Source organism: Emydura macquarii, unplaced genomic scaffold (genome assembly GCF_026122565.2).
Source record: "Emydura macquarii macquarii isolate MOO-44397 ecotype Brisbane River unplaced genomic scaffold, CSIRO-AGI_Emac_v2 contig_782, whole genome shotgun sequence".
Lineage (NCBI taxonomy): Eukaryota > Metazoa > Chordata > Testudines > Chelidae > Emydura > Emydura macquarii.
Window position 1 is genome coordinate 175,907 of NW_027130919.1, and position 12,176 is coordinate 188,082.

A 12,176-nucleotide genomic window follows, 5' to 3' on the forward strand; every position below is an offset into this window, starting at 1 on the left:
CCCCACTCCTGCCTGCTGATGGGATGAGGGCAGCTGCCAGCTGGGGCACAGAGGGGAGCAGGGGCAGCAAGCTGGGCTGGAAGTGGGGCAGAGGGGGGAAATGGGGGTAGCGAGGGGCTGGATGTGGGGCAGAGGTGCAGTTTTTGTGAGTGCTCAAAACAGTGACTGTAAAATTGTTGCCGAGTCTGGAACAAAACCAGCCCCGCTCCCCTGCCGCCTGCACCCAGGACAGAGCCAGAGACCCCAAGGAGAGAGACCTCCCCCCCCCCCCGCACTCAAGAGCAGTGACACCCCCATTGCAGGAGAGGGCGCCCTCTGCAGAGCAAGGAAGGAAGAGCAGCCCAGCTTTTCCCCAGCTGCAGAAGGCCATGGGGCAGGCAAGGGAGAAGGGACAGGGGCTCGGCCCCCTGGGGGGCACAGTCCCAGAGTTCAGAGGGCAAAGGACTGTGCACAGCTGGCGGGCGCTGCAGCGCACACACACGCAGGGGGACCTGGGCAGCAGTGCTCAGGGGTGACAAACTCACGCTCCTGGGGACACAGCTCTGCCAGGCGAGCCCTGTGCAGGCAGCAGGGGAAGGAGCTGACAGAGTTGTGCCCGCGGCCGCACTGCCGCCTCCTGCAGCGAGATGTACTCCAGCGCCGGCAGAGCCCCCGCCTGCCAGCACCACAGCAAGTGCGCACGCAGTGGGTCCAGCGCAGACCTACCCTCCGGCAAAGCGCAGACCACAGCACAGCCCTGCCCTCCTCCTGGCTTCAAGAGCAGAGCATCGCCCTAAACACGGCCACCCCAGCCCAGGAAAGCAGTTCCTGGGGGTCATTCCCCTCACAGCGGGAGTGGGGGACCGCCCCTTTGGGGGTGTGCTGGGCAGGAAGGGTCTAGGGCTCTGCCTCTAGGCTCCCTGCTGCACCCTTGCCCCACGCTCAGGAACGGCAGGGGGCAGCACCGGCTCTGAACCCAGGGCCCTCGCCTCCCTGCCCCTGGGCCCCCCTGAACGTCCCATCTCTGCCTGCCCCCTGGCATGGGATGTGCCGAGACCCCACTGCTGCAGGGCAGCTTCCCTGAGGGCTGGAGACGAGGACCTCCCCCAGGCTGACCCCTCCAGGGGCTACCATGGAGAGCTGGGGTTCCAGCTGCAGCTCAGTCTAGGGGGCTGAGCCAGGACTCCTGGGTTCCATCTCCAGCTCCACACACGGGGGTGTCTAGGACTCTGCCCCACATTTGCCACTGGCCCTGTGACCGCATTCCCAGCCCCCACAGGGCCCCAGCACCCACGCTGAGGGACGTGACCACGGCCTGGCCAGAGACAACCCGGCCTCCAATAGTATTTTCTTTATTTACATGTTACAGGCTGGAGAGATTTGAACACAGAGGCAGGCGAACCCGCTCTGGGGGGCTGAGAGGGGAGCGAAGGACGAGTAGAAAACAATTGTACAGTCAACATAAAAAACAGCCCCCCACCCCCCATAAGGAGCATGCTGCCTGGGCCGCCCCGCGGGCTCTGTACACTGCGCAGTCCTGGAGTCGGGCGGGCGGCCCCACGCGGCCCAAACGCTGCTCAAATAAATAAACCCTCCCCGGAGAGGGGGACGAGGCCGGTCGGGATGTGAGATGATGGAGGGGGACCCCCGATGACGCAGCCCAGAGCAGATGAGGGGCCCACAGCATCCATCTGTCGGGCCAGGCCCCCCCAAGCAAATCCAAACGTGGAGACTTCCAAACCCTTTAAAACCCAAACTCTGCACTGGGAAAAACTCCCACGCGTCAGAACCAAACCAAACCAAACGGTAAAACCTGGCTGGGGTCACGCCGGGTCCTACGCCGGCTGTACCGGGCCGGCACAAGCGCAGCCTCTGGGCTGACAACACCCAGGAGCCCCCGAGCTGTAAACACTGGGGCAGTCCCCGAGTCCTTGCAGGGCAGTCCCTGGCACCCCAGGGGCAGGGAACCCTCAGTGCCCTCCCTCGCCCCTGGGGACGCTGCTCGCCAGACGGAGCCGCTCAGTTCGGTTCACATGGGGTCCGGTCCCGCAGAGCCTCTTCTGAACCTGCCCGCGCTTCCGCCTGGCCACGATGCCACCTGCCGTTGCCATGGCCGCCACCGCCCGGCCGCTCTAGCCGGAATCCGAGTCGCTGGTGTCCGAGGAGGAGGAGCTGGAGCTGCTGCTGCTGGAGTCGGAGCTGGAGCTGCTGGCGCTGAGCCGCGACACGGCCACCTGCTGGGCTGACTCCGGCTTCTCGTTGGCTGCCAGGAATGAGGGAGCCTGTCAGTTCCTGGGGCTGGAATCACTCACCCACATACGAACCCACCTCTCCCTCCTGGATACCAACACTGGCTCTCCACAGAGGCAAGCCAGGTGCCCCCCGTCCCACTGCCCTGCACTCACCCTTCTTGGGGGGCTTCTTGGTGGAGTTGAGCTGGCCGCTCACGTCCTGCAGCCGCTTCTCCAGCTCCCGTTTTTTCTCCAGAGCCAGCTCCTCCTTCGTCTTCCCCACCGGCTTCTTCATGGCTGCAAAGGGAGGGACAGATGTGCTGAGGGCTTCCCCGCGGATGGAGGGTAGCTCCCGCCCCAGGGGTCTGCCTGAGCCCCTCTGCTCCCACCCAGCATGGGACACACACAAGTCCAGCACTGTACTCAGCTGTTGCAAGGATCCTTCAGCCCCACCCCATCTCCACAGTGTGTGCACACTGGGGGCAGAGCACACCCTCCCCAAGGCTCCCCCAACACCTCAGCCCCCCTCCACTGTAAGGGCTTTGGGATCGTGTAAAGGCAGGACAGGGTGTCACTGCGGACGTCTCCCCTCCCCCACTGACACTTACTGCAAGGCTCCCAACGCCCCTAAGCTCCCCAATTTCCCACCCCATTAACTTCATCCCCCCCCACCGCAAGGCTCCCAGTGACCCCCCCCCCAAAGTCCCACCTAGGTCTTATCTACCACTTCTCTTCGGTAGGTGTCCAAGCACTTCTCTCATTCACATACTTACCCCCCCCCACCCCCGGGCAGCAGGGCAGGGCTGGTTTCACATTGGCAGATGGAGGCTCAGGGACTTGTCCAAGATCACAAGGGTCTGTGTCAGGGCAGGGACCTGAACCCAGAGCTCCCAGGCCCCAGTTTAGAGCCCACCCCCCCAACTCACTCTCACTGTAGGGCTTGCGTGGCTTCTTGCGCAGGCAGGACAGCACGTAGCGCTCCAGCTCGCGCAGGGTCGAGGGCTTCAGGGTCTCGAAGTCGATCTCGATCTCCTCGGGGTTGGAGTCACGCAGCGAGGGCTCGCGGGACTGGATGATGTGCACCACCCGCCCCAGCTTCTCCCCGGGCAGCTTGTTGATGTCCAGGCTGAGCTGGCGCTTCTCGTCGTAGGTCATGGGCTTGCTCTCCTCCTCCTCCTCCGAGTCGTAGAGCATAGGGGGTGCTGGCAGCACTGCCTTCGACACCTTATTAGAATTCCTGTTGGGGAGAAGTGGGGGGTGGACATGTCACTTGGCCATACAGAACCCCCTCTTCTGGGCCACCTTGCGTCAGAGCCAGCCCTGCCACTCACACAGCCAGAGGATCCTGTCCTCTGGGCGCCCCAGAGCCAGCCCTGCCACTCACACGGCCAGCGTGCATTTCAAAAAGAACCCAGCTGGGAACTACCCTCACCCAATCGAGGTGTGAGGATGGGATCTACTGGCTCCAAATCTCGGTGACCAGAAACTACCACTTCAGTTCACGGAACGGCCAGCATGTTTAAGGCTGTTTTATTTGGCTAAAAATCATTTTAAAATGTTTTGTGCCTTTTTAAATGGCATTCCAACGTCCCTCAAACCAGCATGACAAACCTAGTAAATAAATGCAATATTCCATTTCCTTGCACAACAAACCATGCAATGGAACGGCTTAAATAAAAACTTGCAGATCTGCCGTATCCTTTCTGGATAGCCAATATAGCTGCCACGTATCACATAAAGTTTATATTGCGCAGCAAATGAACCTTTTAATGGTTCTCAACTAACGAGAACCACCCTTTCTAGGAAAATAACTAAATACAATCACAACTACATTTCAATCAAGATTTTCTGCTTGCTGACTGAAGTCAACCCACCTGTTGGCCATAGATCCACTTCCTGGGGGAGTCACAGAACCCAGCCCACCACCTCCACACCAAGAAGCCTGCAGGATGTGCTATGGGACTTATGAGGGGATGGGGAGGAGGGAGCTGCGGGGTGAGCAAGACCCCTTTGCTACCACCCAGTCGGACACACCCACAGGAAGGGGATGCTGCGGAGATGGGACCTGCCTGGGGATTCACCTGGGAGGGCAGAGGCGCTCGCAGACTCAGCTCCTCCAGGAGGCCCCTGCTGCCATTGTGTGGGGACCCCAAGAGGCACCACCAGGTGTCAGACCCGCTGCTTTCCCAGGAGCAGCTAAGCCCAGCGAGGACCTGTGCCCCCGATCCAGGCAAGGGCCCAGGATTGCAGGGAGTCGGTGGCAGGCAGCCGTCAGACATGCTTTGGCTTGCTCACACAAGGTCATCGCCATGGTCGATCCGCCGGGGAAAGAAAGTCATCATGCAGCTGCCCTCGCCGCTTCCCCCCTGGGGTGGAACAAGGGCTGCCCTGCTGTCACCCCGCATATCCCCACCAGCCCCAGCCCACTCACTTGGTGGTGCTGCTGCTGCTGCTCCCGCTGGTCCCTCCACTGCTGCCCCCCGCCTTCTTGGCCTTCTTCAGCTGGGCCTGGCGCGCCCGCGCCTCCTCATCACCTCCCCGGCCCTTGTGCTTCTCCGATTTCTTCTTCTTTTTCTTCTCCTTCCTCTCCCGCTTCTTTTTGGGCTTGGAGACCGGGCCCTGCGACAGGGCAGCCAGCTGCTCATGCACAGCTCGCAGCTGGGGGGGAGACACAGCAGTGAGAGGGGCCCCAGCGACCCACGGGGCTGCTAACACTGCGCCCTGCCACAGCACAGCCAGCTGCTCCTGCACTGCCCCCAGCTAGGGGACAGAAGGGACGGGGCACAGGGAGCTCAACACTAGCAGAGAGGCAGGGCCAGAGGAGACTAGGACACAGCCAGGGAATCCGGGGAATCCAGTCTGCGGCCAGGAGGGAGATGGAAATCAGGTACAGCACGGACGGCCCAGCACGCAGCCAGGGGCAGGGGGAACTAAGCGCTAGCCATGGAACAAGAGGCAGTCCCCAAGACAGCTCCCCCATGGAGTAACTAAGTGGAGGGGACCAAGCTGAGCACTGGCCCCCCACTAGAAGGTGCCACCTCCACACCCCTTACGGCCAGGGTCGACTGCCTCACCTGCTCCTGCAGCTCAGCCAGCCGGTTGGCACGCTCCTCCTCCGAGTCAGAGCTCTCCTCACTCTCCGACGAACTCTCGCTGCTGCTCTCTTCGTCATCATCATCCTCATCTTCGTCGTCGTCTTCATCATCGTCGTCGTCGCTGGAGGACTCCTCAGAGGAGGATTTCGAGAGGGCTCCAGACAGGCCAGCCGAGGGGGGGTTGGTGTCCAGCGGCTCATCCGGCATCTTGGCGTAGCTGAACTCGAACACGTCCTGCAGGAGAAGGGAGGGGAGGGTTAGCCAGTGCAGCGGGGAAACGAAGGCATGCTCAGCCCGGGGAGGGAAATCGCCACCTGGCCCCGCTGCCCCACTCACCTGCAGCTTGCGAGCCATGGCCACCACATCGTGGTCGGGCGGGTTGTACTTGTAGCAGTTGGAGAACATTAACCTGACGTCAGCAGCAAATTCCTGCGCGTCGTGGTAATCCCGGTTCTCCATCTTCCGCTGCACCACGGACAGAGCACAGGGTGAGTGGGGTGGCTGCACCAGGGAGGGGCCACAGACCCTCCCGCCCCTCAGGTTCTACCCGGACTAGGCTGCAGCAAGGGGACCCCCCTGCACCCCAGCAGTACGGGGCTCACATACCAGCCAGTCTGGCACTTACCACTGGCCAGCCTTCCAGGAGCTATGGGGGCAGGGCAGCCCCCACCACTCCCGAGGTGGGCCAGAGTCCAAGGCTACCACAGACAGCCTGCGAGCCAGTGACTCCACCTTCCACAGGGCTGAGATGCAGGGGGATCCCCCCAGGCTCCCCAATGGGGACCTGTCTGCTGTAGACCCAGAGCCAGAAGGCCACAGCTCAGACCATGACAGCTCTGAGGCTCGTGGGTTGACCCCTTCCAGGGGCAGGTCACAGGCAGGTTCTAAGGCCGCTCCATCCCCAGAGGGAGATGCCAGGACTTCGCCCATGTTCTCTAGCACCCCTTCCTGGACAGCCCCCACGTACCTTGATGGTGCTGAGGTCCATGGGGCACTTGATGATCTCATGGTAGTCATGCAGCCCCAGGGCCGAGGCATCAACGGGCTTGTAGAACGGCCAGGCATAGGCAGCGTGCTTCTTGGACACCAGGTCTTTGAGGATGCCGTTGCAATACTTGAGCTGCTCCGACAGCTTGCCCTTCTTGGAGGTCTGGTGCTGCTGTGAGTCAGGCAGGTCCTTCTTGGGGGGCTTGATGGGGCGCCCGCTCTCCCGCCGGGTGGGGATCTTGGCTGCTTTGGGCTCCAGAAGGGTGGCTGAGGGGGAGGACTCCCTGCTAGTGGCGATGATGGCTGCGGTAGTGGGGGTGGTAGTGTCTGCTTTCCGCTTCACACCCTTCTTCTGTGGGCCAGGGACACAAAACATGTGAGCTCTGGCTCTGCGTGGGGCCAGACCCCAACCCCAGGCCCACACAGGACCAGCAGCCCCACCCCCTGCAGCCTGAATGCACACTGCATCCCTACAGCCAGTATTTTTCTGACCCCCACATGTCCAACTGCAGCCTCTGTCTCCCTGACTGCCAGTGCCAGCCCCTCCACAGCAGGACTGACTGCAGACAGCACAACTCAGCCCAAACTTCCCTGCCCCACGGGAATGACCACCCACCCTCCTGCCAGTCAGACCAACCCCACCCCAGATCAGGCAGGTGAGTGCCTACCTTGGCCACAGGCTGCGTGGAAGCAGGCACAGCCAGCACTGGCTGGGACACGGAGTGCAGCGACTTGAGAAGCGGTGCAGAGATCACCGAGGGGTGGGGGATATTGAGGACAGTGGTGGGGATCTCAGCGCTTGGGGTGTACAGCGAGGTGTGGGAAACTGAGGAGACTGCTGGCACCTGGTGAGCTGCAGTCACACCTCCTGCCAGAAGAGCTGGGGGAATACGCAGGCACCAGTTAGCACCAGCACCAAGGGATATGGTCACCATTACACAAGGACCTGTCCAACACCACAGCTGAAAACGAACCCACGAGTCCTGGCTCCCAGCCCACCAATCTCTGGCTACAAGACCACCCCCCCTCCCTTTCTGGCCCGTGCTTCCCAGGGAACACTCCTTCCTTCACATCTGGGGTCTGCTCGCCCCCACATCGGAGCTGCTGCCTACTGCCCCGCACTCCTCCGGAGCAAACTCCTGCTAGTTTCCCCCTCACAGAGCACACATACCTGCTGCCCGGGAAGCCCCCTTCTTGTGGCTGTTCTTGGCCACAGTGATGACTATCTCCTGCTCCTCCGGGGGCATCTGGGCCACTTTCTGCAAGAAAATCTTCTCCAGGGTCTGGGCCATCAACACAATGTCATCTGTGGGCTACGGGAGGATGCAGAGAGGAGGGATTAGAGAGAGAGCAGGGAGGGGGTGGTGCTCATGCCAGCTCCAGGGAAAGCCCAAGGATAAACTCCCAGCAGGGAGGCACAGCTCTCACCTTGTTGTAGATGTAACAGTTGGTGAACATGGTGTTGAAGTCCTGCATGCACTCTGCCGCGCCCCAGTAATAGTTGTTCTCCAGGCGCCGCTTGATCGTCCCCATGTCCATGGGCTGCTTGATGATCTTGTGATAATCCTGCCAGCAGAAGAGCACAAGGGGCCAGGAGGTCAGTCACAGGGTGTGAGCCCTAAAACAAGGATCCCAGTCACGCACGCTCCCAGGCGCACAGCTCCCAACACTGTCAACACATGCTCTCCCTGTCCAGTCAGCCTGTCCCACACACTCACACTACAGCCTGTTCCAGTAGGTAGAACAGACTGACTAACCAACAGGCCTTCCCATTAGCCCAGCAGCCCCAGAACCCAGCATGTTCACAGTTCGGAGCCCAGCTTCTCCAGAACCCTCCCCCATCCTGCCTGGCAGGACTGCTGGGTTTACCCGAGTGTTTAACCCTGGGCAGATGATCAGACCTCCCAACAGGGCTGCTGGCAATGGAAGCCCAGAAATACCCAACAGGTACACACATACACAGAGGGGCTGCGTAACGTCACCAACACACACAGGTCTCATTCCAGTTTCTACATTCAAGTCACCCGGCAAAGGGCAGGAGCTGTATCAGCTCAGCAAAACTTGCGAGGGTGCCTGCAGCATTCCAGCCAACGCTGGACTCAGCCTCACATACAAAGAACCTTCCTTGTGCTTTACAGAGCAGAGGTCAGCTCTGCTGGGGGAAGCCTAAGCTATGGGGACAGCTGGTGACCATGAATGGCTGTGGTCCCAGTGTCCCAACAGCCTGGCCTACTCTAGTCCCAAGCAGCATGTGGCAGGGATTGAGGAGGCTAAAGATAAAGTAAGAGCAAACCTAAGTGGAATTTACCTCTGGGCTTTAAATCCTTGAGCGCCACAGGTGCACAGGGGGCTGGCGTTTAATATTGGGGTCACGTGATGTCTTCTACAAATTCATGGATGGGAATCTGCAAAACGCATTCAGGGCACAAGAGATTAGGTGGGAAAGTGTCCGGGTTACCTGTAAAGCGGCTGCATCACCTCATCCATACCTTTGTAGGGAGCAGTGGGGAGGGGCGGCTGTTCTGGGGAAGCTCCCAGGACACGCCAAGCAGGCCAGATATACAGGGACCTGGAGAACCTCAGCTCTGGGACAGCATGGAACCAGCTGAGAACACCACAGGTCGGGAGGGAGGAGTTGGGGATGGCACAGCCCAGGCACCTGCAGCTGCATCTTTGTGGTAAACCCTAGGGTGGGACAGTGCTGTCCCTGGAACGGCCCGGCTAGAGGGAATACTGTAGGTCAAGCCACACGGCCAAGCAGTATTTGAATAATGCAACCTAACACCCCTGGAACTGCTCGCACTATCCCAGCCAGCTGGGAGCAGTGCAGACAAGCACACTATCCCAGCCAGTAAGGACCATCTGGGGACACAGACACACGCACCTCCCACGCTATGGGCCTCAGACACTCCCACGCCCAGCCCGCAGGGCTCATTACCGGCAGGCCCAGCTTGACAGCATCCACGGGCTGACGGAAGGCCAGGCGAACTGGTGTTTCCACAGGGCCTTCATCACCACCTTGTGGAGATACTGCAGCTGGTTGGTGACCCTGCCTGGCTTTTTGGGGTTGGACACCTCCGGTGGTGGAGGGTTCACCTGAGGCAGGTGCAGAGCCGGCACCGATGCCATGGTAGGGCTCTCGAAACCCTCGTAGAGCAGTGATGGCTTGCGGATCCGCTTGCCTGGGGTCGACTCGGTTGCCAGGCCCATGAGCCCAGTACTGCCCTCCCCCAAAATCCTGAAATGGGAGCAAAGACACCATTAGAAGGGCAGCTCTAGGACCAAGGAATTTATGCCATCCGGCCCAGGGCAACCACCACACAGCACCGTTTAGAGCAAAAAGGCCTGCAGACAACACAGGTGCAGGATACAGGGAAAGAGCCCATGGGAAGGACTTCTGAAACATCTCCCCAAGACACATTACTGAAGCAAAGCTGAAAGGTGTCTGTGCTATTTATACCCACTCCTAGAACACAATTAGGGCAGGGAGCATTGCTCTGCTTACCTTTAAGCTAGAAAGCATCCATTCAAGAACAAGCAAAAGGCAGAGAGAAAAGTATACAAAGGGAATCTGTTTCTCAGGGATGGGTGGGGGTGAATTCTCCGTCACACGCATGCCCAGGAAGAGGCCATGAACTCTAGCTAATTGCCACTTGCCCAGGGCTGCATTCCCAACTGTTTCTATGGAAGCATGAACCAGTCCTTTCCTCGCAGCCTAGACCCCAGAGATCTTGCTGTCTAACACCAAAACCAGTGTGTCACCCATGAGTGTGAGTAGCTACAAAACCACACCACAGGCACCAGAGAGATTCAAGGTTCTGGCACAGATCCCGGTTATGTCTGGAAACAAAGGGTGGCAGATTAGATCTGTGAAAAGCCACATCTAGTTCTATACCCCCTGGACAGGACTGCCCAAGGTCCCACGCAGAAGATACCTAATGCCACAGGGCAGGGTCCTCTCCTCAATTAGAAGTGGAAGGGACCACTGATGGGGACTACACATAGGCAGCATTACACTCGCATAAGGCACCGGTAGCACAAGGAGACCTCACACTGCATGGAGGTCTCCCGCTGCTCCGCAATCTAGCATGGAAGGAGCTATAGATTCACTCAGAGGTTAAGGCCAGTCTGACATCCTGCACATCACAGGCTGGTACATTTCACCCATTTCCCTCTAAGGAACCAAGTAAGAGCGGTGCTGTGTAAATTAGCCAAGACAGACAATGAATACACTCAGGCAGACAGTATACCCAGGGCCAAACTCCAAGGAACCAGACTTCCACCAAGGTACACACAGGAAGGGAATGGCAGGGGGTGTACTGTGTCACCAGGTTGCTATGGGCCCTACTCACAGCCCTGCAACAACCATGGGAGCTAAGCAGGTGTTACAGTTCCAGCTCAGAGCTCATGTCATGCTAACAAGGAATCCTGGGGGAGCCCCCTGGCTCCACAGTGGGGGGAAACCTGGGCTTCATAGCACTGGCAACCAGCCAGAAGTCAGGCATTGACCTTGGGATACTGAGACACCCACCCCCCAGTGTATCTCTGGGAAAATCCTCCCTTCCCCCCAGACATGGCCTTTGTATCGGCTGATAAAAGGTGGAGGACCAGCCCATACGAGCCATGAGTGGGTGAAACTCTGCCAAAGCAAAGCAGCATCAGGTGCCTGTATGCTGTCACCTGGAGAGAGAGAAGATGTTTCCCATAACATTTGGGAGACTCCTAGCGAATATCACAACTTAAATCCCACCATAAGCAACTACTACTCAAATCCAGGGCAGGCGGTCTCTGTCAGGTGACTAGTTCTGAGAATTCCCGCCTTCCCTGGGGCCCAGAGGCCTGGGCAGTCTAAGCTGACAAGTCAGGCCCATGTAGCTGTTAGCACAGCAGCAGCATCCTTTCAGACATCAGCCATGGACAGGAGGCCATCTGGGGGGAACCCCCAGGCTGCCTCTCAAATGCCAAGGATGTAATAAAAGCCAGGCAGGGAGCAGGGACCCTCCCTGCCCATCTCAGTGCCTGCTATTAGCCAGGAGAGTAATGATGACAGGTCACCGGAGGGGTCACTTTCCATCTCTCTCTCACACACACACACACCCCTACCTGGGTGTGGCACAGACAGAGGGTCAATCTGTTCCAGCCAACACACCACCCTGCTCCACACCCTCTGCCTGGAGAGAGCAGGAAGCTAGCTGCTTCCATCCTTTACTTCTGCAATGGCAGAGGGAGTCACTAGAGCTGAGGGAAAACCACTTAGGAGACCCAGCCCATACATGAGAAGGCCAAGGGATTTGAGTCACCCCCACAAGGCTGCATGTGCTTGTGTTTGGATTGGGTTCAGTGTCAGGTCCACCCCTGGCGGTCCCCTTGGAGATGGGCTGCAGGGTAAACCATCCCAAGGGGATGCAGGGATCCTGGAGCATTCTCTGCCTGTATTGTGCAGCTCAGACAGACTCATAATGAACCCTTCTTGCCTTAAGATCTGTGAGCCCATGAATCCACCCCCAGCTCCACAGACTGGGTGCAACCCTCCTTCCCTCCCAAAGGGGCAAGCTAGTGAACAGTGGTGGGAGCAGGCACACAGGACTGACATGCCTGACTCACACACACTGCCACCCGCCATCCTCTGCCCAAGCATGACTGCACAGAACACTCACCCCCCAAGCCATGACCCAGACCTGACTCCAATGACCCTGCTGCAGGGACAGCCTAGCGCTCTCAGTGCAGGCCCCCAGCCAAACACCCCCAGTGACTGGGCTGTTCCTGAGGCAGAGAAATAGCAGTGCAATGTGAAAAGCACATTAAACTGGGGCGGGTCTCAGTACCCAGGCACAATCATAACTGCAACACATGGCAGGTGCCGATCCAGCACCCTGCCCGCCAG

At 59.2% G+C, this 12,176-nt stretch overlaps 1 protein-coding gene across 4 annotated transcripts; it reads right to left on the reverse strand.

Moving 5' to 3' along the window:
• Nucleotides 1-1,317: 1,317 nt before the first annotated feature.
• On the reverse strand, nt 1,318-9,829 carry LOC137149612 (bromodomain-containing protein 2-like). 4 transcript variants are annotated; one of them, XM_067543142.1, is made up of 12 exons: nt 9,389-9,494; nt 8,601-8,697; nt 7,721-7,858; nt 7,464-7,605; nt 6,961-7,172; nt 6,273-6,644; nt 5,642-5,770; nt 5,285-5,539; nt 4,642-4,868; nt 3,137-3,447; nt 2,385-2,507; nt 1,318-2,242 (listed from the first exon to the last, which is right to left on the reverse strand). In XM_067543142.1, the coding sequence occupies exons 3-12, from the start codon at nt 7,829-7,831 to the stop codon at nt 2,112-2,114; spliced, it is 2,013 nt and encodes a 670-aa protein (XP_067399243.1). In that variant the 5' UTR covers nt 7,832-7,858; nt 8,601-8,697; nt 9,389-9,494; the 3' UTR covers nt 1,318-2,111. The 4 variants fall into 4 exon arrangements, with proteins under 4 accessions (XP_067399243.1, XP_067399242.1, XP_067399241.1 ...); XM_067543141.1 differs by lacking the exon at nt 9,389-9,494 and adding an exon at nt 9,231-9,321; XM_067543140.1 differs by lacking the exon at nt 8,601-8,697 and having other exon boundaries at nt 9,389-9,829.
• Nucleotides 9,830-12,176: the final 2,347 nt, after the last annotated feature.

Excerpts from the sequence above, each read along its gene's own strand:
- LOC137149612 (XM_067543140.1), bottom strand. The coding sequence starts at position 9,502 with ATGGGCCTGGCAACCGAGTCGACCCCAGGCAAGCGGATCCGCAAGCCA. Across the intron at positions 7,173-7,463 it reads GGGGGCTTCCCGGGCAGCAG|CTCTTCTGGCAGGAGGTGTG; the intron begins GTATGTGTGCTC and ends GTATTCCCCCAG. Across the intron at positions 3,448-4,641 it reads AGCAGCAGCAGCACCACCAA|GAATTCTAATAAGGTGTCGA; the intron begins GTGAGTGGGCTG and ends TCTCCCCAACAG.